This window comes from Rhinopithecus bieti, unplaced genomic scaffold, assembly GCF_001698545.2.
Source record: "Rhinopithecus bieti isolate Rb0 unplaced genomic scaffold, ASM169854v2 scaffold_14826, whole genome shotgun sequence".
NCBI classification, from domain to species: domain Eukaryota; kingdom Metazoa; phylum Chordata; class Mammalia; order Primates; family Cercopithecidae; genus Rhinopithecus; species Rhinopithecus bieti.
The window spans coordinates 3,728,540-3,753,569 of NW_016808328.1; the positions used below are offsets into that span (position 1 = coordinate 3,728,540).

At 47.5% G+C, this 25,030-nt stretch overlaps 2 protein-coding genes across 9 annotated transcripts in view; both read left to right on the top strand.

Moving 5' to 3' along the window:
• Positions 1-12,630, top strand: part of USP48 (ubiquitin specific peptidase 48) — a 116,297-nt gene extending 103,667 nt beyond the window's left edge. The window contains exons 24-27 of the mRNA XM_017886478.1: positions 774-899; positions 3,616-3,664; positions 10,691-10,717; positions 12,094-12,630. Coding sequence (XP_017741967.1) covers positions 774-899; positions 3,616-3,664; positions 10,691-10,717; positions 12,094-12,116 — 225 coding nt within the window. The 3' untranslated portion in view covers positions 12,117-12,630. The remainder of the gene's footprint in view (positions 1-773; positions 900-3,615; positions 3,665-10,690; positions 10,718-12,093) is intronic.
• A 9,417-nt stretch (positions 12,631-22,047) lies between these two features.
• The window catches only part of RAP1GAP (RAP1 GTPase activating protein), a 72,209-nt gene continuing 69,226 nt past the window's right edge, over positions 22,048-25,030 (top strand). For 4 of the 8 annotated variants that reach the window (XR_001888085.1, XR_001888084.1, XM_017886558.1 and 1 more), the window contains exon 1: positions 22,049-22,169. The gene's annotated coding sequence lies outside the window, so the exon portion shown is untranslated. Of the gene's footprint in view, positions 22,170-25,030 lie in introns of all 8 variants that reach the window. The other 4 variants (XR_001888086.1, XM_017886561.1, XM_017886562.1 and 1 more) reach the window with 2 other exon arrangements.

Genomic DNA, 25,030 nt, shown 5'->3' on the forward strand with positions numbered 1-25,030 from the left:
TGGGATTACAGGCTTGAGCCACCGAACCCGGCCTTAAAGATTGTTTTAAGAAAGAATTTTGGGCCAGGTACAGTGGCTCGTGCCTGTAATCTCTGCACTTCAGGAGACTGAGATGGGAGGATTGCTTGAGTCTAAGAGTTCAAGACCAGCCTGGTCAACTTAGCAAGACCTCATGTCTACAAAAAAAATTAAAAATCAGCCAGACATGGTGGCACACATCTGTAGTCTCAGCTACTCAGAAGGCTTATGTGGGAGGATCCCTTGACCCTGGGAGTTCAAGGCTGCAATGAACCATAATCGCGCCACTGCACTCCAGCCTGGGTGACCGAGTGAGACCCTGTCTCAGCACACACCAAAAAAAAAAAAAGAAGAAAGAATTTGGACTTGACTTGTTGATGAAAGGATATGGGGCCTGGGAGTGGTGGGGTGACAGTGATGACCTTGCCCGAGCCTCAGAGTAGCCATTGGCCCACCGCCACTTTTACTCATTTTATTTCCCCACACCTCCATCCTTGGGAAGCTGGTAAGGTAAGGAACAAATGCATCTGTGTGTAAAATTGTTTCCTGATACTCTACCAGACCTCCTAAGGATGTTCCCGGATATACAGGGACGATAGCCTCAGGAGGAGTATAACAAGTAGGCTGACTGTAAGCAACAGTAGTTTGTACTCTGAAGCCTTTTTGTTTAAGAATCCATACATAATTTATTTAAATAGGGTATAAGTCTTAGTGTTTTGCATTATATGGACTTTGTCTCTTTTCTGTTGGCACAGATCATGCATGCATTTTCAGTTGCTCCTTTTGACCAGAATTTGTCGATTGATGGAAAGATTTTAAGTGATGACTGTGCCACCCTAGGCACCCTTGGCGTCATTCCTGAATCTGTCATTTTATTAAAGGTAAGTAAACAGCTCCTTAGCTAAAGAACTCAAGGTTTTACATGTTACATAACTGTGTGTAAACTATGTGAAATGGTGGTTAAAGGATGCGTTGGGTCTTCAGCAGAGGGCAGTGGTAAATGAATGCTGTGAGTTTTTGCAGCTCAGCCCAGCTCTGGCTGAGCCCCAAGAGACTTAGAGGAGGTCAGGACATCATCGTATCTTGTTCTTGTGTGTTACAGTAGGTGCTGTTATGCCACAGCATCAGCAACTGCTGGTACCCTGAGAAGGTGAAAGTAAAGGCTTTCCTTGGCCTTTCCTGGATCACCTGGATCAGTTTCTATGCCTTGGTGGGATCAGGGTACATCATTACTTTCCTTTTCCCTGGTAGGGCAGGGCAGTGGTATAAATCCCACCCACCCAACTGCTAAGCTTCACGCCTCATTTTTCCCGTTTGATTTTCTGTCACAAGGGCCCCCATTCTTCTCCAGATACAGATCTAGTTTTCATTCCTCTCACACTGGGAGGAAGGGAGTGATACTGGGTTGTGGCCCTCTGAACACTTGAGGATTGACTGTCATTCCAAAGAGGAAAGCTGAGTGATCTGGTCTCAGGTCACAAAGTTTCTGCGGTGTCCCCTCCCCATTGCCCTCCAATCCCCCCCCCCGCTTTTTTTTTTTTTTCCTTTTTTGGACTGGATGGATCTGTTCTTAAAACCACACTAGTGATACTGATGTCTGCAACTTAATTTGAAATGCTGCCCCCGCAAAAAATGGGTAGAAGATAGACTTGTGACCAGTGCAAATAGTAACTTATTTTATACTTTAAAATATATCTCTGCTGAGATTTTCATAGTTTTTCATAGTTAAAAGTAGATTCAGCTTCCTCCGTAAGCTTTTCCCTAACTTCCAGTTCAGCAGAATTACTTAACCATACTTCATAGTATTAAAGTATCTCCTCTTTTCCTTTTGGTTCAAAAGTACTAGCCAGCCAAGCTAGGAAACAAGGTTAAAACACAAGGTTCTGTCACAACAGTCACATACATGACTTAATTGGATTCTGTCCAGGGCATGGAAATTGGTTTTGGATTTAGTAGATGTAGAAAGTAGGGACTTCTTTTTTTTTTCTTTTTTGAGATGGAGTCTCGCTGTGTCACCCGGGCTGGAGTGCAGTGGCACGATCTTGGCTCACTGCAACCTCCGCCTCCCAGGTTTAAGCAGTTATCTTCCCTTAGCCTCCCAAGTACCTGGGATTACAGGCATGTGCCACCACTCCCGGCCAATTTTTTGTATGTTTAGTAGAGTCAGGGTTTCACCATGTTGGCCAAGCTGGTCTCGAACTCCTGACCTCAGGTGATCTGCCCGCCTCACCTCACAAAAGTGCTGGGGTTACAGATGTGAGCCACTGTGCCCGGCCTCAGTGACTTTTCTTTGACAGTGTCTTAGAAACCCCTACTTTCACTGGGCATGGTGACTCATGCCTGTAATCCCCACCCTTTGGGAGGTTGAAGCAGGTGGATCATGAGGTCAGGAGTTCAAGACCAGCCTGGCCAGCATGGTGAAACTCCATCTGTACCAAAAATGCAAGAAAATTAGCTGGGCATGGTGGTGGGCGCCTGTGATCCCAGCTACTCGGGAGGCTGAGACAAGAGAATGGCATGAACTTGGGAGGTGGAGGTTGCAGTGAGCCAAGATCGCGCCACTGCACTCCAGCCTGGGCAACAGAGGGAGACTCTGTCTCAAAAGAAAGAAAGAGAAAAGTCACTGAACCAACCTCATTTGCCCAAGTCTACCCTCCCTAAGGGCCTGATTTAGTCGCTTCCCATTGCCTCTTTTGTTTCTTGGCCAAAAGAATCCCTGCTGTTCCAAATACCACCACATCATGTGGTAGAATCATTGTTCAGGTTTTTTATTTTGAACGGTGAAATGTATGCTTTTCAAACTTGGAGCCCCAGTTCTGGTGTGATAAAGTTAGGCCCTGGAATGATGAGGCAGACCCATATCTACCCCATCAATGCACACACACCCCTCATCCCACCACCTAACCCCTCCCTCTGTTCAACATTCTGCATTTCCTGGAACTATAGGTTCTGTGAAATGATTTTGAAAATACACTGAGTTGCTAGATCCTAATGATCCTGTCTAACGTCCTAGAAACAGCCTGTATTGTTGAACGGTTTGTACTTCACATGGGCAGCTAGAGTCTGTACTGGTCATTGGCCTCATTATCCTTGCAGCTAACCTCGTCATAAGCTCAGACATCATAAGCTTCCTCCTGAAAAGGAAATGGGTATCTTGTTCTTGCTGGTGAAGTGGGACAAAAGTACGATTTTAACCTAATTGGTATTCTGAGAGGACCAGCCTAACTTTTTATTTGTACCCCTCACTACCGCTACCAGTATCTTAGCTCACACTGGTTAAATCAGTCTTTAGTAACCCCAGGGTGTCTAAACATTTCCATTTCTAAAGGTGTCTTTAAGAGTGGGAAAATAGTCCCCTCTGCCTTTCCTCTTCACACACACATTATACCATTTCTGAGGTGTTGACTCTAGACCCATAGCCACCAGGGCATCCACTGTTAAACCTGGACACCACTGGCTGTGGCTCAAACTGAGTTCTCTACTGGACAGTGTGTTTTTGTGTCTTGTAGCAATATCAGTAGTTGAATCATGGGCCATACTTCAGATTTCAGATTCCTACTCCCTTGTGGTTTTGAATTGTCTTCATTTGTTTTCTAGGCTGATGAACCAATTGCAGATTATGCTGCAATGGATGATGTCATGCAAGGTAAAGATGAATTTGTTTTAGGAATCTGCTGATTAGGTGTTAAATGGAGGTGGATTTTAGATATTGAAGCTTTAGTGTACAATGCTTTTACTTTGCACCTCGAAAAAAGCTTCCACATGTTATTACAGTAGAATACATTGTTTGTCTTAAAAGATCATAGAAAGGAGAGAAAGGTATCCACAAAAACTTGGAAAGCTTAACCTGAGGAAACTGAAATAAATGTGAGCTCTGCCAATGGAGGAGGTCAACAAGAAGCAAAGCTAAGTCAAATTGCAGTGCCCCAGACAGGCACACACAAATTAGAGGCCCAGGTACCTATGAAGGTGGGAATGAATTGTGAGCCTAAAAACAAGATAACACGATACTTGTTTGGAAAACTGTATAAGAAGCAGTTAGATAACTCCCTGCCCTTCACATCCTTTTCACTCCCCCCCGCCCCCCGCCGCCACCTGGACCTCAGATGGGCACCCAGAATTATGTGTTTCCACACTTGGAAAAATTAAACTAGAGAGGTGGGAACAAAGCCTATACCAAATAAGAGACTATCTCCTAGCCGTTTGCTCAAATTCGGGCAGCCCATTACTTACCTTCCCCCAGGTGGGAAGGGATTTCTCTCTAGGGAAACTAGTCAAGAAAATAACCAATGGATGTAAAAAGTCTGGTTCTGTATGATCAAGTGGGATTTCTCCCAGGGATGCAAGGATGGTTCAACATATGCAAATCAATACATCACATCAGCAGAGTGAAGGACAAAAATCATATGATCATCTTAATAGACAAAGAAAAAGCATTTGATGAAATTCAGCATCCCTTCATGGTAAAAACTCTCAACAAATTAAGTACAGAAGGAACATACCTCAATATAATAAGGCCATATGTGAGAAACCCACAGCTGACATCATACTTAATGGCGAAAAGCTTAAAGCCTTTCCTCTAAGAACTACAATAGACAAGGAGAGCCATTTTCACCACTCTTATTCAACATAGTATTAGAAGTCCTAGCAAGAGCAATTAGGCAAGAGAAATAAGTAAAAAGCATGCAAAATTGAAAAAGAGGAAATTAAATGGTCCCTCTTTGCAGATGACATGCTTTTGTTGTTGTTGCTGTTGTTGTTGTTTTGTTTTTTTTAAATAGAGTCTGTCTCTGTTGCCCAGGCTGGAGTATAGTGGCATGATCTTAGCTCACTGCAACCACCACCTCCTGGGTTCAAGTAATTCTTGTGCCTCAGACTCCTGAGTAGATGGGACTACAAGCATGTGCCATGACACCCAGCTAATTTTTGTATTTTTACTAGAGATGAGGATTTCCCATATTGGCCAGGCTGATCTCGAACTCCTGACCCCCTGTGATCCGGCCACCTGGGCCTCCCAGAATGGTAGAATTACAGGCATGAGCCATCGTGCCAGGCCGACATTATCTTATATATATAGAAAAACCTAAAGACGCCACCAAAATTCTCTTACAACAACTGATAAACATTCAGTAAAATTGCAGGATACAAAAATCAGTGTACAAAGTGAGTTTTTTTTTTTTTTTTTGAGACGGAGTCTCGCTCTGTCGCCCAGGCTGAAGTGCAGTGGCGCGATCTCGGCTCACTGCAAGCTCCGCCTCCCGGGTTTACGCCATTCTCCTGCCTCAGCCTCCCGAGTAGCGCCCGCCATCTCGCCTAGCTAGTTTTTTGTATTTTTTAATAGAGATGGGGTTTCACCGTGTAGGCCAGGATGGTCTCGATCTCCTGACCTCGTGATCCACCCGTCTCGGCCTCCCAAAGTGCTGGGATTACAGGCTTGAGCCACCGCGCCCGGCCCTATAAAGTGAGTTTCTATAGTGTAGTGATTATCATGTTCACCTAACAAAATCAACATACAAAATTAGCAGCATTACTATACACCAATAAGAACTAGCTGAAAAAGAAATCAAGAGAGTGGCTGGGCGCAGTGGCTCATGCCTGTAATCCCAGCACTTTGGGAGAACGAGGCACGTGGATCAATTGAAGTCAGGAGTTCGTGACCAGCCTGGCCAACATGGTGAAACCCCTTCTTTACTGAAATTACAAAAATTAACCAGGCATGGTAGCGCATGCCTGTAATCCCAGTTACTAGGGAGGCTGAGGCAGGAGAATTGCTTGAACCCAGCGGGTGGAGGTTGCAGTGAGCCAGGATCGCACTACTGCACTCTCTAGCCTGGATGACCGAGAGACTGCATCTCAAAAAAAAAAAAAAATCAAGAAAGCAATTCCAATAATAATAGCTACAAAAAAATTAAGATTAGATACCTAGGAATAAATTTAACCAAGAAGGTGAAACACCTCTACAAGGAAAACTACAAAACACTAATGTAAGAAATTGAAAGACACAAACAGATGGAAAGACATCCTGTGTTCATGGATCAGAAGAATTAATATTGTTAAAATTACCATATTACCCAAAGTAATCTACAGATTAAATGCAGTCCCTATCAAAATACCAATGACATTCCTCACAGAAATAGAAAAACACAATCCTAAAATTCATATGGAAGCACAAAAGACCCTGAATAGCCAAATCTTAATCCTCAGCAAAAAGAACAAAGCTGGAGGTATCATGCTACCTGGTTTCAAAATATACTACAAAGCTATGGTAACCTAAACAGCATGGTACTGGTATAAAAACATAGGACAATGGAACAGAATAAAGAACCCAAACATAAATTCATGTATTTATAGCCAACTGATTTATGACAGCAGCACCAAGAACATACATTGAGGAAAGGGCACCCTCTTCAATAACTTTTGCTGGGAAAACTGGATATTCATATGCAGAAAAATGAGACTAGACCTCCATCTCTCACTATATGTTAAAATCAACTAAAAATAGATTAAAGACTTAAATGTAAGACTTGAAACTATGAAATTGCTAGAATTCAATATGGGGGAAATGCTGTCAAACTTTGGTCTAGACAGAGATTTGAGCTGAGACCTCAAAGCACAGGGAACAAAAACAAAAATAACAAGATAGACTATATTAAACTAAAAAGCTTCTGCACAGCAAAGGAAATAATCAGCAGAGTTGAAGAGACAACCTGTAGAATGGGAGAAAATATAATCTCATTAAAAAGCAATGGACCTGAATAGACATTTCTCAAAAGAAGACATAAACATGGCCAATAGGTGTATGAAAGATGCTCAGCATCACTAATCATCAGGGAAATGCAAATCAGAATCACAGTGAGATACCATCTTATCCCAGTTAGCATGGCTGTTATCAAAAAGACAATAACATGTAACTAGGATGCAGAGAAAAGGGAACTCTTATACACTGTTGGTGGGAATGTAAATTAGTACAGCCATTATGGAAAACAGTATGGAAGTTTCTCAGAAAACTAAAAATATAACTGCCATATGATCCAGCAATCCCACTAGTGGTATTTATCCAAAGGAAAAGAAATCAGTGTATCAAAAGGATATCTGCAGTCTCATGTTTATTGCAGCACTGTTCACAACAGCCAAGGTATGGAATCAACCTACATGTCCATCAGTAGATGCATTGATAAGATATGTTATATTTATATGTACACATACAATGGGATACTATTTTTCAGCTATTAAATAAATGAAATCCTGTCATTTGCAGCAACATGGATGAAACTAGAGGAAATTATGTTAAGTGAAATAAGTCAGGCTCAGAAAGACAATACTATATTTTCTCACTCATACGTAGGAGCTAGAAAAGCTGATCTTGTGACTGTAGAGTGATGGTTATGAGGGGGTGGGAAAGGGGCTGTATGAAGGGAGGTTTGTTAATGGGTACAAACAGAATTTGATAGAAGAAATAAGTTCTGGTGTTCAATAGCACAGTAGGGTGATACGTTGTATATTTCAAAAGAGCTAGAAGAAAAGATAATGCAATGTTCCCAACACAAAGAAATGATAGGCTGGGTGCAGTGGATCACTTGAGCCCAAGAGTTCAAGACCAGCCTGGGCAACATAGTGAGACCCTGTCTCTACTACAAATTTAAAAAAGCCAAGCATGGTGGCTCGCACCTATGGTCTCAGATACTTGGGAGGCTGAGGTGGGTGGATTGCTTGAGCCGGGAGTTGGAGGCTGCAGTGAGCTGTAATCATGCCACTACACTTAAGCCTGGGTGACAGATTGAGACCCTGTCTCAAAAAATAAGAAATAATAAATATTCAAGGTGATGATATACTAAATACCCTGATGTGATAATTATACATTGTATGCATATATCAAAATATCACCTGTTCCCCATAAATATGTACAAATATTATGTTTGGTTTTTATTTTTTATTTTTTTGAGATGGAGCCTCGTTCTGTCACCCAGGCTAGAGTGCAGTACGGCTCACTGCAACCTCTGCCTCCTGGGTTCAAGTGATTCTCCTAGCTCAGCCTCCTGGGTAGCTGGGGCTATAGGCATGTACCACCATGCCTGGCTAACTTTTGTATTTTTGGTAGAGACGGGGTTTCACTAGCTGGTCTCAAATTTCTGTCCTCAGGTGATCCGCCCATCTCGGCATCCCAAAGTGCTGGGATTACAGATAAGAGCTATTGAACCTGGCCTTGTTTTTATTTTTTTTTAAAGCTGGTTCATGTCCCAGGCACCCTTTAGTCAATCCCATCAATGCCCACTGAACAGAGATTTCAGACATCTTTTTTTTTTTTTTTCTCCCCAGAATGGAATCTCACTTTTGCCCAAGCTGGAATGCAGTGGTGCGATCTCAGCTCACTGCAATCTCCTCCTCCTGGGGTTCAAGCGATTCTTCTGCCTCAGCCTCCCGAGTAGCTGGGACTACAGGCGCCTGCCACCATGCCCAGCTAAGTTTTGTATTTTTAGTAGGGACAGGGTTCCACTATGTTGTCCAGGCTGCTCTAGAACTCCTGACCTCATGATCCGCCTGCCTCGGCCTCCCGTTGTGGCTGAGATTACAGGTATGAGCCACTGCACTCGGCCCAGAAATCTTTTTAGTATCTCATACTTAGGTAGATGTGAGCAGCCAGATAGTTGAGGAATGAAAGCCTGGGACCAAAATTTGTCGAGGAAATAGCATAGGAAGCATAAGAAAGCTGGAAAATAACCTATAAATAATGCCTATAAATAATGGCAAAAAAATAAAGCAAACAATAGGAAGAGGAACTATATAAAAGGAACATTTGGAGCATAGAAAAGAGTTCATGGAAATGTAAAAAATGATTGCACCTTGGGTTTGATACAGAAAGTAAAAGACTAAGGGTAAGAGGGTCAGGAAAGCATCTAGAAGTAGGAGGGAAAGCCAGTCGAATTCACAGGATGAAGTCAGGAAAACGAGATAATGGAGCAGTGCCCACAAGATCTGAGGGAAAGCGAGTTCCAATCTAGAATTCTGTAACCCTCACACCTGATGGCCCCTTGAACATATATAAGGCCTCAAAAGATTGATCTGTCATGCACCATCTGCCAAGATACTGTGTGAGGATGTGTTCTTTTTCTTAAACATTAAATCAAGAAAGAAATCAACAGTGGACCCAGTAAATAGGGGATCAGCCTAGGATAAGATGCCCTAGAAGATGGTGAAGGGAAGTCTCAGAACTGCTGTTCTTCGGCAGGCAGCAAAGACACCTGATCCATATTGGAGTGGTGGGATGCGAGCTTCAGGAAGGGATGCCACACGGAAAATTGGAAGTGATGATGACTGTCTTCAAGAGGTTACAAGTCTTTAAGAATTTACATGTGAATTGGAGATAAATACAGAGAAAATGAAACACATCAGTAATTCAGTAGTTACTAAGCCCAGAGAGACCAAGTCATACCACGTAGGAAATATAACCAAGGTGCACGAAGGCATTCTACTGTGACCAGTATTAATGGAGTAGAAAGTAATGCCAGCCCTGGAGACTAGCTTAACAACAACAAACACCACTTCATCAGGAGGCTGGGTCGGGGCAGGTGCTATGTAAGCGGTAAAACAGCTGTTTGGCCGGGCGTGGTGGCTCAAGCCTGTAATCCCAGCACTTTGGGAGGTCGAGACGGGCGGATCACAAGGTCAGGAGATCGAGACCATCCTGGCTAATATGGTGAAACCCCGTCTCTACTAAAGAATACAAAAAACTAGCCGGGCGACGAGGCAGGCGCCTGTAGTCCCAGCTACTTGGGAGGCGGAGGCAGGAGAATGGCGTGAACCTGGGAGGGGGAGCTTGCAGTGAGCTGAGATCCGACCACTGCACTCCAGCCTGGGCGACCGAGCCAGACTCCGTCTCAAAAAAAAAAAAAAAAAAAAAAAAAAAAAACACCTGTTTGTATCATTCACTGAAGAATTTATTAGATTTTATCTAAAATTGTGAAGTAGGCCGGGCATGATGGGCCACTCCTGTAATCCCATCACTTTGGGAGGCCGACGCGGGTGGATCACTTGAGGTCAAGAGTTCAAGACCAGCTTGGCCAACATGGTGAAACCCTGTCTCTACTAAAATACAAAATTAGCCAGGCGTGGTAGCAGGTGCCTGTAATCCCAGCTACTTGGGAGGCTGAGGCAGGAGAATTGCTTGAACCCAGGAAGCATTGGTTACAGTGAGCTGAGATCATGCCGCTGCACTCCAGCCTGGGCGACAGAGCTAGATTCCCTCTCAAAAAAAAAAAAAAAAGGTAAATAAATAAAATTATGAAAAGCATGTTATTTAGAAATAGGCTAAACACCAGAAGAAGCTGCTATGTGAGTCAAAAGTGACTCCTTCCAGAACTTGGGAATGGGTGGAGGAGGCTGAGAGACACAAGTCCGGAGGAGTCTGCTACGTGGCTTCCCCCCCAGGCCACTCCCAGAGTCGTGCACAAGGTGTGCCCTAGTTACAATCCTTGTCCTGTCAGTATTTGACTTTTTAAATGATGCGTATGTATTGCTTTGATAAAAACAGAAACAACTTCAAAGATGATTATTACAGGTGACTAAGATAATCAAAAGTTATTTTAAACTTTGTCTTTAAGCATTGAAGTGATCTTATTATTGTCTGTCATGACAGTCTTTTCAATTTGGATTTACTTTTTTTTCTTTTTTTCAGTTTGTATGCCAGAAGAAGGGTTTAAAGGTAAGTTACATTTGTCATGTTTTGTTCATGAATGTCAGAGTCATCCTGTAATTTTCTATTAAAGCGAAGGCTATAATTTGATTTTTAAATTTTAATCCAATCTGAGTCTCATGACTGAAATTAATTTTAGTTAAATGCATTTCTTATTCAAGCTTCTTCATTATCTTTTTCAACACTCAAGCCTCAGATGGGGCCTCAGCTGGGGCCTGTGTGTTAGAACTGTTTCTTGCCAGATGTCCATTTGGCCTTCCCTTTCTCATTTTATGGGAGGTTGGGAAATTAGCTAGTGGCATTTCGAGATTTATTTTTAACCTTTTCCCAGTTCTTCCTATCAAGTCCCCTCATAGAGCAAAACAGTTTGTGTGTAACTGTTAAGAATTAGTGGTACAAGAATTTGTCAGATTTTATCGGTTCAGTGAAAAGATTTAATTGATCACTTAGCATTAAGGCATTTGTTGGATTATTACTTCAAGAGGAGACACGGTGGTGCTTGTACTACATCTGGGCCATGTAGTTGTGCACACCGATAATATTCAAGAAGTCATCAGATACAGACCTCTGACGTTTTCAGATTTTCCTGTTGCTCTCTTGATTCTTTGCCGGCTACTCCAGAAGCCCATGGCAGGCTGTGATTTTGCTAAGGAATGTCTTTGAATCACATACCAGGTATTCCTTGCTAAAGCAAATAAGAGACAAATCTACTGGCTGAAATAAAGTCTTCCTCTTGCTGCAGCTTTGTTGTCTGCATGTTACCACTACAAAGGGACTCCTGATGGGGTCAAAACAAAGCAAAAGATGTCTTTATGAAAAATGGTCACTGGCTGGGCACGGTGGCTCATGCCTGTAATCCCAGCACTTTGGGAGGTCGAGTCAGGTGGGTCACTTGAGGTCAGGAGTTCGAGACCAGTCTGGCCAACATGGTGAAACCCCATCTCCACTAAAAATACAAAACTAAGCCGGCATGGTGGCATGCATCTGTAATCCCAGCTGCTTGGGAGGCTGAGACAGGAGAATTGCTTGAACCTGGGAGGTGAAGGTTACAGTGAGCCAAGTTTGCACCGTTGTACTCTAGCCTGGGCAACAAGAGTGAAACTGTCTCAAAAAAGAAAAACGGTCATTAAATGAAAGCATCAATAAAATCTGGTTAGTTTGTGTGAAGATACACTTAGGAAGCACGTGGCTTTCAGCAGAAATGTGATTTAGCATAGAGCCTGGAGTCTGCCGGTATTTTGTCTTATCCTCCCACACCAAGGTGCTGCTGTGTTCATTTATTAAATTGGATGTTCCCTGTTGATGATGTGTTCTTGGTAAATGGAATCCATGAACTTTTAATCTGTAGTTCACAACTATCCCTCCACGTGTGTTTCTTTTCCCAGGTACTGGTCTTCTTGGACATTAATCTTTGAATACTTGCTGACTGCTAAGAAATGACCAGAGGGGAAGAGGAGTTTGACATGTTAGGGCATTAAAGCAAAGGTGGATTTAAGAATTAAACCATTACATGCCCCTTCCAAAAGGCAGAAATCGATTCAAACGTGACTGTCCCAAATGCCTTATGTCAAATAAAGCAGATTGCACTGATGGACATCAGACTTGAAGGAAATGTTTCCAATTTTATATTTAAGGGGGGTGGTGGGTGGGAGGGGGCAAGTAAAGACGGAACAAGTTTAGTAGCAGTAATAGTAAATCATGTTTACATATGAGATTTATAGTCGTGGGAGGGAATAAAGTTCTGTTATATTTCCTTGCTCGAGTTTCATACCAGATGCGTTGGTCCATAAAGGATTGTATCAAGTAGATGAGACAACATTCTGCTCTGAACGAAAAGTAATTTTAGAGACATAACCTGCTTACCAATGCCTGTCTTTGATTCATATTCTACTTTCAATAAAGCATGAAAGTGAAGAACTTGTCCTAAGTGTGGAAAAGTGTCTTCAGATTTAGACTCTCCTCCATGTCAGCTGCAGCGCCACCCGCCTTACACCTGCCCGGCCGTCTGTCTCTTGGTGTTGGGTAAAGGAGGGGGCACTTGCATGTCTCCTGCAATGAGCAAGGAATTATGTCTCATTTTTTGACTTCAGAGGCTTTTTGCTTTGGTGCATTTCAGAAAGGATGGAGAACATTTATTACATGTGAAAGCATCTTTTTCCTGTTTTGCTGTTATTCAAAAGTGGGAATTTTACCTGGCACGTTTGAAAATAAAAAATCTGCCTACCTATCAGAAGAGTAAATCAGACTGAAGTACATTTAGATAACACAAGGTTTCTATAAAATTTGTTCTTCCTGTCCTCCATGTCACTGTTTCTTGGACCTCAGTTCCCTTTTTGAAAGCATTCTTCCAAAACGCCCTGAGAGGATATCTTAGATCATTGTTTAAAAAAGGAAAAGAGTATATGGATGGGGATGTGCTGTCCATCCAACTCAGGATTGTCATTCTTAGCAACATGTAACCGAAGCAATATTCTTAAGAGTATTGAAGGGTTTTTTTAATTGAACTTAAGACTGGAGTTTTTCCTTTAAAAAAAAAAAGTTTTCTCTGCTGAGTACGTATGTGTAAGTTGGTGGCTGAGATGCTAGCTTAGGCATCTCTCTTGTTAACACTTTTCTTGGCCTTGGGTTTGTGCAAGGCTTTTTCCTCCTTTCATGAAAATTTGAACTCAGATAATGGATGGAGAAGGCAGATTGTGATTTGAGACCCAATAACCTTGGCAGCATCCCTTTTGAATAGCTCCTTTTGTCAGAGTCATTATGGCTGTTTAGTAAAATTCTAACTTCGTGTTTGTGTTTCCCCTCTGTGTTTCTAATGTATTCAGTCCGTGCCCTCTGCGGAGGCAGGGGGTCTCTAATGAGCCTGTGGGAGAAGGTGAGAGCTGCACATAGTCCCCCCTCAGAAGCCATCCTAGGAGCGGAACCAAGAGACCAGCTGTTCTGGCCTTGAGGTTGGCACAGGTGAAGGACTTGAAGTTGAGCTGATGGATCCTGATTTTTAGATCTCATTGTTTTATTAGCTCCAAAGAAATGAATGCAGGAGCCTAAAAGTAGTAACACAAACTTCTTCTTTCTCAAGGTAAAGACTTTTATACAAGTTCGCATAAGGCTTAATGAAGCCGCTTCCTTTTCCTTACAAAGAAGCTCCTTGGCCAGAGAAGGTTCTTTTCGGGGATTGACATAAACATGTTAGTAGCCCCCAGAAATCTGATACATTTTCCCCAATTTGCTGTTGATAACAGTTTTGAAATTTGGGTATTTTTTCCTCCTGCAGTGCTACAAAATAACAGCCTTTTGTAAATCTTTCAGGCTGGTACCTGCTCTGAGTACTGGCTTCTTTATTACCTCTGCCCAGGGGTGGGGTGGACACCAAGCGAGCAGTTGATGCTGCAGGAGTCTCTGCCCTCAGCTCAGGGTCGTCTTCCTCCTGCTCTGCCAACTTGCCTTGTTCTGCCAGCACTGCTCAAAGTAACTGCAGCCCAGCGGCTCCAGCGACACTATGAAGCTTTATTACAAAGGCAGGAGCTCAGGCCCTAGACCCACTGAATCGGAATCTGCATCCATAGGCCACTCCTGTGCTCTTAGAAACCCTGGACTGGGGCCTCTGCCACCCATAGTAGGCAGAGTTGCAAAGAAACGTATGCTTGTATTGAATGGCTTTGCATTGCCACCCTTCTCACTTTGTACAGGGAAAACAGGTAAAGGGTATCATCTAAAGCCCGATTCTCGTTTCTGTAATTACGACTAGATGGAGTCCATTTGCCTTCTGGACTGTGAAAAGTTCAGAGCCTCTTTGTGTTGGGGTTCTAATGCTGTGCATGTGTACTTTTTGATATTAGATTAGTCTCCTGTACAAGGTGTAATGAAGCTTGGGTCTTTTCCCTTTTATATTTCTGACCATTCTTTAATCTCAAACGGATGTGTACAACATACTACACTGGTACAGATTGTCACCACGAACTGAAATAGGCTGCATTTGGGTGTCTTCATTTCCTGGGGAGTAAGTATATTTCTGTGTATTTATGAACTCTATTGTTTAGAATTACTGTTAACCTTCCGGCCAAATTAAAAAGATGTGAGTGTCCTTTTATTTCTGTGGAATCATAATGCAGAGTGAATTTTTCAGTTATTTTAAATGTCCTTTTGGTTGGTCCATATGGTCATAGATCTGCTCATCAGACTCTGGTTAATATTGGAATCTAATGCTCAGGTTGAATAACCTGTTTTAAAAACCCAGGGGATGATTTATCTCTGTCTAAACAAACTGCTGAAGCGAAATGAGCAGGAAAGCCTGTCTTTCCTGTTACAGAATCGTGGGTCAGAATCATATCCTTTCTCTCGGGCACTTTGGTCCTCAGCTCGTTCAGTGTTGCAGGGGACTGCAAACACAGTGCATGCAGATGAAAAGCCAGCGTTTGCATTTTACGAAGATTTTCCCAGCCTGAGCAACATAGTGAGACTTCATCTCTATAAAAAAACAAAAATTAGCCAGGTATGCCAGTGGCCCCAGCTATGCCAGTGGCCCCAGCTACTCAGGAGACTGAGGCAAGATAATTGCTTGACCCCAGGAGGTCAAGGCTGCAGTGAGCTGTGATCACACCACTGCACTCAGCTTGGGCGACAGAGTGAGACCCTGTCACAAAAAAAAAAGTGCACATCTATGATAATGTCCCATACTCCCACCCCCACCCCAGAGTACAGGGTTTTGTCAACATTTCTAATTCTGAAAGCTGGCATCACTCTCCCCCCCCACCCCTGACACACACACCTATCTCCTAGACATTCTATGGGCAGAAATACTGGCTGGGGATTTGATTATCAACATTATTGGAACCCTCTATTTTTCATTAAAGTACAAATTATAAACATTTGTAAAATGGTGGGTAGCACTTTGTTGATTTCCCTGAGCAACATTTCTGTGTCAGGTCCTGTGTACCAGGTAGACAGTCTCATTGGAAGACAAAACCACTTCTCCATCCCATATATCCCAAACCTTGGATTCTTCTTCCCCCTTCTGACTATTAATTGGGCTATGGAGTCTGCTAGCTATCCAGATAGCACATAAACATACAGGCAGGTGTTGAAAGTGTGGAGTTGTAGAAGTTGGACCACCTGTGTTACAGATAATGTCACCATTTACCTTGTAACTAGGAAAAGTGACTTAATCTTGCTTTACCTTAATTTCTTCATCTCTAAAAGTAACAGTATTTGCCATTTTTGTTTACTACGCTCAGAGGATTAAGCAATAATAGTGTTGAGGCAAAAGGCTTTGTATTTTTCTTTGTATTTAGAAAACTGTTGCCTTTCTGAGGAAATGCTGTTGGAATCTCTTCTGCAAGTCTTCAAAAGGAGGTCTTGTAACCACCTAGCCAAGTTACCTGGAGCATCTTCCCTGAGAACTTTAGAAACTACGTTTTACTTCAAGCCCTTCCAGCTAAAATGATAGCTAGACAGGTGTTCCGCCATCCTGCTACATAATCTTTCCTTCTGTCCCATAAGGATAATGAAGCCAATGGCCAAACTGCAAGGCTTCTCGATTCGGTGTTTATTTTGCAGGGTCGTGTTGAAAGGTATTTGAAACATGCTTAGAATGCATGTTGAAGATTTATGTCTCAGTGATGGGCAGTTTCTGCCCCAAAGGGGCAGCTTCAGTTGTTTTGATCGTCATTGCCAAGAATATCAGGAACAGATGTCTCGAGCTGCTGAGGCAGGGCTCTACGGGCACCAGGAAGCAAAGCCATGTGGAGGCCTGTGGCTGGTGCTCAGAGGTCACTTCCTGGTCTGAGAATTGTGTTTCTCATTATTTATTTACCTGGTGACACTTAGTGAATAATATCATTTAAGGGTAGAGTACCCGAAACAGGTATTTCTTAAGTCTCCTCTCCCCCAACAAATGATAGAACCAGTTACCAAATAAATACATGATACTAACCATGTGAGATACCTGCATATGGTAAGGTTTAAGTATCTCTTGAGCCTCACTAGATATTAGGAAGGAGGAGGTTGCAGAATTGTGGCTTGCCAGGAGTTATATGACCTCTTCAAAGTGACATTGGTTTAACTTTATTTTATTTTATTTTTTGAGACTGAGTCTTGTTCTCTTGCCCAGGCTGGAGTACAGTGGCACGGTCTTGGCTCACTGCAACCTCTGCCTCCTGGGTCCAAGTGATTCTTGTGCCTCAGCCTCCCGAGTAGCTGGGATTACAGATGTCTGCCACCATGCCTGGCTATTTTTTTTTTTTTTTTTTCTTTTTTTTTGAGGTGAAGTCTTGTTCTGTCACCAGGCTGGAGTGCAGTGCTGCAACCTCTGCCTCCAGGGTTGAAGTGATTCTCCTGCCTCAGCCTCCCCAGTAGCTGGGACTATAGGCACGTGCCACCATGCCCAGCTCATTTTTGTATTTTTAGTAGAGACAGGGTATCACCATGTTGGCCAGGATGGTGTCGATCTCTTGACCTTGTGATCCACCCTCCTCGGCCTCCCAAAGTGCTGGGATTGCAGGCATGAGCCACTGCACCCAGCAGTTTTGTATTTTTAATAGAGATAGGGTTTCACCATGTTGGTCAGGCTGGTCTCAAACTCCTGACCTCAAGTGATCTGCCCGCCTTGGCCTCCCAAAGTACTGGGATTACAGGAGTGAGCCACTGTACCTGGCCTGGTTTGACTTTAGAATTGAGACCTGCACCATCTTGTAGTGTCTCACCCAGCAGAGGCCAGACCAAGGTTGCTGCAGAAGGGGATCCTACTGTGTAATGGGCTGCATCCCACAAGCGAAGCGCGGGTGGCAGGCTTCATCCCGTGTGCTTTCATACTCCTCATTCATGAGGCTGTGAATTCCCCCTCAAGTTAGCCCTAAGAGCTTGTCCAACATAATTACTGTATTGATCTCAAATAGAGGGCATCATCTGTTTCTCCCCAACATGCTGAAAAAAAAAAACACCCTGCTTTCAAGGACTTGGAGGGCCTTTGAAGTGAAATTGCTCTCGGACAGGGAGGGAGCCAGCCTTATAACAGCAGCTGGAATGGCTGCTTGAATTCCAAATCTGCATTAGTGCTGCCAGGCAAGGCAGGCCCTCAGCCACAGGAAGTGGGGCATGCACTCCAGGGAGGCCAGGAGGCCGGCGCAGCCACTGCCTGGGTTGGATTGTTGCCTGCTGGCACACTGGCCTCTGCACAGTTCTATCTGGGTTTTCCTTTCCCTGGTGCTCTGGCGTTTTGTAACCAAGGGAATGCTAAACTGCAACCAGTTCCTTTTATGATCCTGGACAAGTGTGTTCCCCTTTGAGCCTCAGCGTTCTCTCTGAAAGGAAGTGGGATGTGTAGAAGTTGTCAAACATGAACTCCGTGGAAGGAGATAGTGGGGCCTCCTCCCACACCCACCTACTCCCTTGAGGAAGCTCCAGGTAGTACATATGGAAAGCCACCAAACAGGACTATCTCTCAGGACTTCTCTTGTTTTATTAGTCTCTGAGCTGCCTCTTTGGTTGGTTTGTCTGGAGTTTTTGTAGCATCTTGTCACTCATCCACAGCATGTCTCTGGTTCTCTGGATGAAGGAGGCTCCAAGTCGTACTAGACTGAGTACTGGAACTAGAGTGTACTGTTTATTTCCTGTACTGGAAGCCAGAGTTAGGGCCGGGCAGGATTTTATGTCTGCACCTAAAACCACTCCATCCCCCAGAAATGAATCAACCTAATTAGTGCTAGACTGTTGTAGCTCCCTGAGAGCAGGGCTCTGGCCATCCTACCACTGTGTTCCCACAGTGGCTCACATGATACGTCCTCAGTAAGGAAAAATGAACGGCTACTTCAGAATCTGTTAGAAGTTTTCCCGTGGCCCCTTGGGGGAGAGCTCTTTTTATTACTTTGGTTTGACCAGTACTGTCCCCACCTTCAGGCTTCTTTGTCCTCAAAACAGGGACTTCTTAACTATTCATATTCATGATCCAAAGACCTCTAACCCCAGGGTGGGTCCCCCAGTAGTCTCTGCCATGTCTGCTGCACCAGCTTGGCAGCCTCCTGCCCAGACGGGGGCCTCTGGCCCTTCCCTGATGCATGTGCCCTGGCGCCAACTGCCACTCTTCATCCTGCCTTGCTTTGCTTACAGTGGAACTGTCCTGTGCTCCAAGCCACCCCTGAAACCCACCCTCCTTGCTGGCCTTTCCTAGACCTTACCTGCTGCTGTGTGGACAGCACACCTTGAGGACTTGCTGCTTTGGGTTTTCTTCTACTTGCTCTGGTGGGCAGGCCCTATCTCAGTTTTTCTCCCATTTGATCTGACTGGGAAAGAGTGGGTGGGCAGAGATGGGGAGTTCTTTCCAAGAGGCATCATTCCCATTTTAGGACTCTTCCCCCGTCCCCCACCCGCAGTCTAGTGCATTATTTGGAGTTTACTGTGGTGCCACCCATGTTTTCGTTCTCTGGCCTTCTTGGATGCCAGATTTTTAAAGCCAGCTTTCATTCCTCAGTGATCGGGAGCACAGAGATGGTGGCTGAGTCGCAACATATTAAGTGTCTGAGACAAGGCTTGTGCCCCGAGGCAGCCATGCGTGAGTGGTCAGTCCTGAGTGGTTTGGATTGAAATAGGACAGGGAAAGCAAAGCTCCGGGGCCTTTGTCCAATCTTTCCCCTCAGTAGCTAGGCTCCATGCCAAGCTCTGTGCCCAGCCCCCTATGGCACGTGCTGCCTCCTCACCAGGGGCCCTGATAGTCTCAGAATGGTGCCCCCTAGGACACAAGGGAGATTATAAGCCTCTTACATTGAGGGAGGTTTTCTGTAAAGAGGAAAATGCTGTAATTGAAAAGCTCCTTGATTATAAAGAAATAGAGCCGCCTGGCACAGGAGAGCCTTCGTTCTTTGGTCTACTCAGCCAGGGTTGGGGACATTTAGTACCCCCCATGCTAATAGGCTCTTGGGCTCTTAGGGACCTTGGAGTCTGCAGGTCCAGACTCCAGAAGGTTATGGGACCATGAAGGAGGTCACAGAGCTGTACTCCTTGACTTGCTGCATTTCTGCATCTCCAGTGCCTCCATCTGCCCCTCCCTCCAGCTCAGGTGGCACACCTTTGTCTCCACTCAGCACTCTGGGATGTACCATCAACAATACCTGGCCAGAATTGAGGGTCTGTCTTACAGCATGGTGGAAAAAGGGGCCCTTTTGGAACAGGAGTTAGGGAAGCAAGAAGCATGGAGATTGTGCTCAGAATTGAATTCAAGGAGCAATGCATAAAAAAGCCAAAGGATGGGCAGAGACATGGTGCTTAAAAGGATCCTGGAATTCATGTACTTCTGAGATCTGTGAGCCCCGCCCCTGCTGAAGAGTAGCTAGCCCCAGTACATGCTGCCCTTGAAGGTCTATAGGCATTCCGTTGGCATTTCCTAAATAGGATGTATTTCACCAAGCATCTCCCAGGACGAGAGCCCTCAGGACATACCTGTCTAGGGCAGTTGCTACCCCCCATAGCCCCTTCCACACCATCCCCAGAAGCGCCTTGGCCAGCCTCATTCAACTTCTTGCCATTTTATTACGGTGTTTGAGCCAACTACATAGTCCTAGTGTATTCCTAGGCAGGAGATCAAAGGGCCCCCGGGGTCAGGTGGGTGAGTGAGCATGTGATACTGCAGGAGTCTTCCTCCTGCCCTGACAACTTGCCTTGTTCTACCAGTGCTGCTCAGGATGTCTGTGGCCCGGCAGCGCCAGCAGTGCCACAAAGCTTCATTATAAATGCAGGAGCTCAGGTTCCAGGTCCACTGAATCTCAATCTGCGTCTACAGACCGCTCCAGTGCTCTTAGAAGTTTGAGAAACCCTCTGGGCTGGGGTCTCTTTCCCATAGGCAGCTGGGGAAGCTTGCTGGAGGGAGAAATCGACATGGGACTGAAAAGAACAAGTGCCTGATCTACCTTCCCCTCTGCTCTTTCACAAGTGGGTAGATGGGTGGGATGATGGTGGGGCATTTCCTGCTGTTCCCCCCTTACCTCTTATCCACGGGGGTGAGAGTCTTGACCGGGAAACATGGCTCTGGTCCCCAGCCCCTGTGGGACTGAAAACCCGGAGGCTGATGTAAGGGTTGCTGAAGACCTCGGATCTTTTCTTTTGTGAAAAGGAGCCCATGTGGCCAGGAAAATAGTGGGAGCTGGAAGTGACAGTTGTGGTTTTAAGCACACAGTAGATGCTCAAGAAATATATTGAGTACATGACTTGGACTTTCCCCTCCCTAAATATTATCTGTCAAGCGGGCCTATTGGACTTGCTGACCTTGGAGGTGGCTTGAGCCACCAATTCCAAATGGTTGAGACAGAGGTTTGTCTTTACACCTTTTGCAGCCTGTTTTCCCAGTTCTTAGAACATTGGGGTGAGATCCAGAGATCTCAGAGATCCCCCTGGAACACGAGTGTTCTGCGACGAGTTCATGACCTTGGAGCCACCAACCATACCCTCACCCCTTGTCTCCCGCAGTTCTGGCCTTGCAGACCGACTGCGAGTTTCTTTGCTTCGTGTGGGCTGTCCCCTGGGGAGGGAGCTCCGTGGAGAACAGAAAGAGGTGTGGGTGTGGGCTCCCCCTTGGTGGGGAGTGGGGCACAGGAGCTTCGGGCTCTGTTGACCATCAAAGAAGGGACTCGAGTGGGCAGGCCGCTCACTTGCTGTGGACGTTGGGCAAGTCTCTAACTCTCCCTGGGCCTTGGAATTCAGGCTGAGGTGATCTCTGCGCCCCCCTCCCTGCCTGGGTTTTCGCTCTTATCCTGATCCCACTCTCCTCCTGGTGCCTCCCTTCCACTTCTCCGTGGCCTGCGGCTCCCCTCCCCATACCCGCCCTGGGCCCGGGTTAGGTTGGGGGGGCGGTCGAGCTGCCCAGTCCAGAAAGTCCAAGAACCGCGAATGGGATGGCGAGGGTCAACCGCGTGGCCTCTGCCAGGAAGCGCACCAAGTGCCCGGGCGAGGAGGGCGTCAGCCAGGGCGCAGCAGCTTCCTCGCCCAGCGAAGCCTGTGCGCCTTCCTTCCGCCCCTGCAGACAAGCGGAGCCCATGGGGCCGTGGCCCCACCTATCCCGACATCTCCACTTGTTCCAGAAGTTGTCCCAGTCCCCTTGGAGCATGAGCTGTTGCCTGGACCGCTGGGCTCTCGCCCAGGTCCTACCACACTGTCTAGCTGTGTAACCCTAAGCCAGTTCCTGCCCCTCTTTGGTCCTCAGTTTCCCCACCTGTAAAATGGGGGCACCCAGAGCCCTCCTCCGGGACCTGCGGCGGGGCGGGGCGACAGGGCGGGGGCCTCCCCGCCGCTCCCGCTCCCATGGTTCGGGCTCCGCAGTGAGGGGGGAGCGGCGCCGGGGAAGGAGCGTTCCCCGGTCATGTGACGTCCCCCTCCCCGAACTGCGGCGGCGGCGAGCGCCGGCCGCGTCTGAGCAGAGCTGCAGCGGCGGCCGCGGGCACCGGAGTGCCGAGCCCAGGACGCCCCCGGCCCAGGCCCGCGGGTGAGTGCGCCCCGCCGGGGCTGCGGCCCTGGAAAGGGGAAGGGGACGGAGGTGTCCGGGCTCCCGTCGGCCCGCAGCCAAGACCCTGCGCGGGCGGGCGGGGAGGGAGGGTGGGGGCGAACGCGCGGAGGACCGGGTCTTAAGGGGCGAGGGGTGGGCGCAGCTGGGGTCGCGCAGCCCGGGCTTGACGGCGGCTGGAGAAGTCGGGGGAGGCCTGGGCTGAGCCGGCTGACACCCCCAGCCTGCGGGACTTGGTCCAGGCCGCGGCCAGGGGGCTTTGGTCCCACCCCCCTGGGTGGGTGGGGAGTCCGGTTTTCCGCCCACCCCGAGGTGGGAGCGCCTGGGGTTTAGAGGAGGGACTGTGGAAAGTGGGCGCGTTTCCTCCATCCCTGGGGAGGGGCCCAAGCCCTAGCGCCCCCCAAGAGGAGGCGCTCCTGTTCTCAAAGAAGGGAAGAGGGGGCCTCAGATCAACGACCCTGAGCGGGGAGGGCGGTGATGTCCTTGCATCCCCAGAGACAGGGCGAATTCCCCTGTCCCTGACCCGCGGCAGAGCGGGGCACACGCGTCACGCAGTTGGGCGCCCCCTCGTCGCCTCCCCTGCTTCGTCAGGATCTGAGGACTCGGTGGGAATTCACGGGCGGTTTCCGTGCCCTGCAGGGTTTGGTGCCAGCTGCGGGGCGCCTGGGCTTGGGGAAGAAACCCTGTGTACACACACCCGCGCGCACACAGTCTCCGGAGGTGAGCGGCCCCCTCCCTACCCTAACAGTTAGACCCCAGCCTGTGCCTGCCCTCGGAGTCCTTGTTAGGGTCATAGCACAGGCCTGGTGGTGGGGTCGGGAAGAACATCCACCGCTCACAGGGCGCATTGGCCTCTGTCCCTGGGCTCCATTCCCCTCCCTGCCAAGCCAGAGGTCAGGCCCCTGGGGCAGCAGGCAGGAGGGACACTGAGGGAAGGGGCACTGAGGCAGGAGGGGCACTGAGGGAAGCTGGCCAGGTGGAAGTAGGAGAGAAAGGCAATGGGGGTGAGATGGTATCACTTCCTCTCCATAGGAGGCTCCCAGGAGGCTCCTGGCCGCTTTGCACAGGTAGTGGTCCCTCCTTCCTGAGGGTGTTTGGGGAAAAACGCTACGGTGGGGGCACTGGGGAAGGTTGCCTCGCAGATGAAACAGAACATTGGCCAAAGGTGTCCCTGAATGGGCTTCTGGACTGGCACAGGGCCCTGAGGGCTGTGGCTGAGTGGGGAGGCAGTGGTCAGGTCCAGCTGGCCATGGGGGCCCCCTCCAGGACCTCAGCCTCCCTCTGAGAGCCCCCAGCAGCTGGAGGGTCTGGCAAGGGGTGAGTGTTCCTTGATGGCCTTGGGAAGGATTCCAGGGTAATGATTAATCCTCAGGTGGCACGAGCAATTTCCCCCTTCACAGCAATATTTCAAGGCAGGGGCTGAAGCCTCCATTGCACAGATGAGGAAACTGAGGCTCAGAGAGGCTAAATGAACTACCTGAGGTCACCTAGTCACCTTCTGCAAGGTCTAGAATCGTGGTTCTCTGACTCTTGGTGGGAGCAGATCTCCACAGCGTTGGGGTGGGGGAAAGGGGAACGCTGTGGTAGAGTGCTCCATGTGGACCTGTTCCCCTTTGCTGCCAGGAGGGGAAGGTGCCTGTGGCCAGAAGCTGGGTCAGGTTGAGGAGAGGGTCCAGAGTCCTAAGCTCACCTTGCCACCCCTTCCCATGGAGGGAGGGCTGTCCCATGGAGCACCATAATGGTGCTTTCACCCTGGCACCTTCCCAGCTTCCTTGGGCAAAACCCTCTCCTCTTCTTCCCAAGGTGCCTGCCTGGCAGGGGTCTCAGGAGACCCCTCTCCTGGCTCTGACTACCCTCCACCCTTAGGAGACAAAAGGATTCTTCCTTTGGCCTCTTGGAGGGCAGCAGGGAGAGAGGTCTCTGCTGCTCAGGCCACAGGCTCCCACAGCAGGGCCTCTACCTCTCTCACCTGGCCCTGCCCCTGCCCTGCTGTCAAGTTCTGGGGCCAAGAGGCCCTTTGAGGACTCCTCGGGCAGATCTGTCCTCCATGCTGCCGTCTGTCTGCGGAGGCCTTTGTCCTGGTTGTCAGAGGCTGCTGAGCAGCCGCACGTGCTGTGCAAACAACCCGGACCTGAGCACGGCCAGACACAAACGCAAATACAGTTTGACTGACAGATACCCTGAGACCTAGACACAGGAACACACGGGCACACCCAGGCTCTGCCTGACACACAAACACTGAGAGACACACCATCCAGATGCTGGCATGTGTGTACACACAGAGAGATGGAGGTTGTCAGCAAGAAGAGCCTCTTCGGAAGCCCTCGTCTGCTGTTGTCTGCCTCCATCATCTCCTCCAGGGTGCACACATGGTACACACGCACGCAGGAAGAACACGAGGACGCCCTACGCCCTTAAAAATGAACCTGGCAGACATGCACACACACACACCCACACCCAGGCCATCATGGGTGCACACACGCATGCATTACATCAGCTTCCTGCGTGTGGGATGTGAACGCTTCATCACCCGGGGAGGGGAGTGGAGGCCCCCAACCATCCCCAGCAAAGCCTCCCCTTCCTCCCTCTTTTCTGATTCATGTGGACCCATCTTGGCTGACCCTAAGAATCCTGGGAAACTGCCTGGTGCTTCCCGCTCAGTGGGAAGCACCTCCTCTCCTGCCGCCCCTCTGTGCACACACCCACCGGGTTGCCAGGGGAGCCTCTCCCCAGGCTGCTCCTTTGCTGCCCCTGAAGGTGTTGTTCTGCAGGTGCTTCCCAAGACAGGACAGGCCCCAGCGCAGGCTCCAAGTGGCTCTGGGGTTCCCTTTCCTTTCCACTTT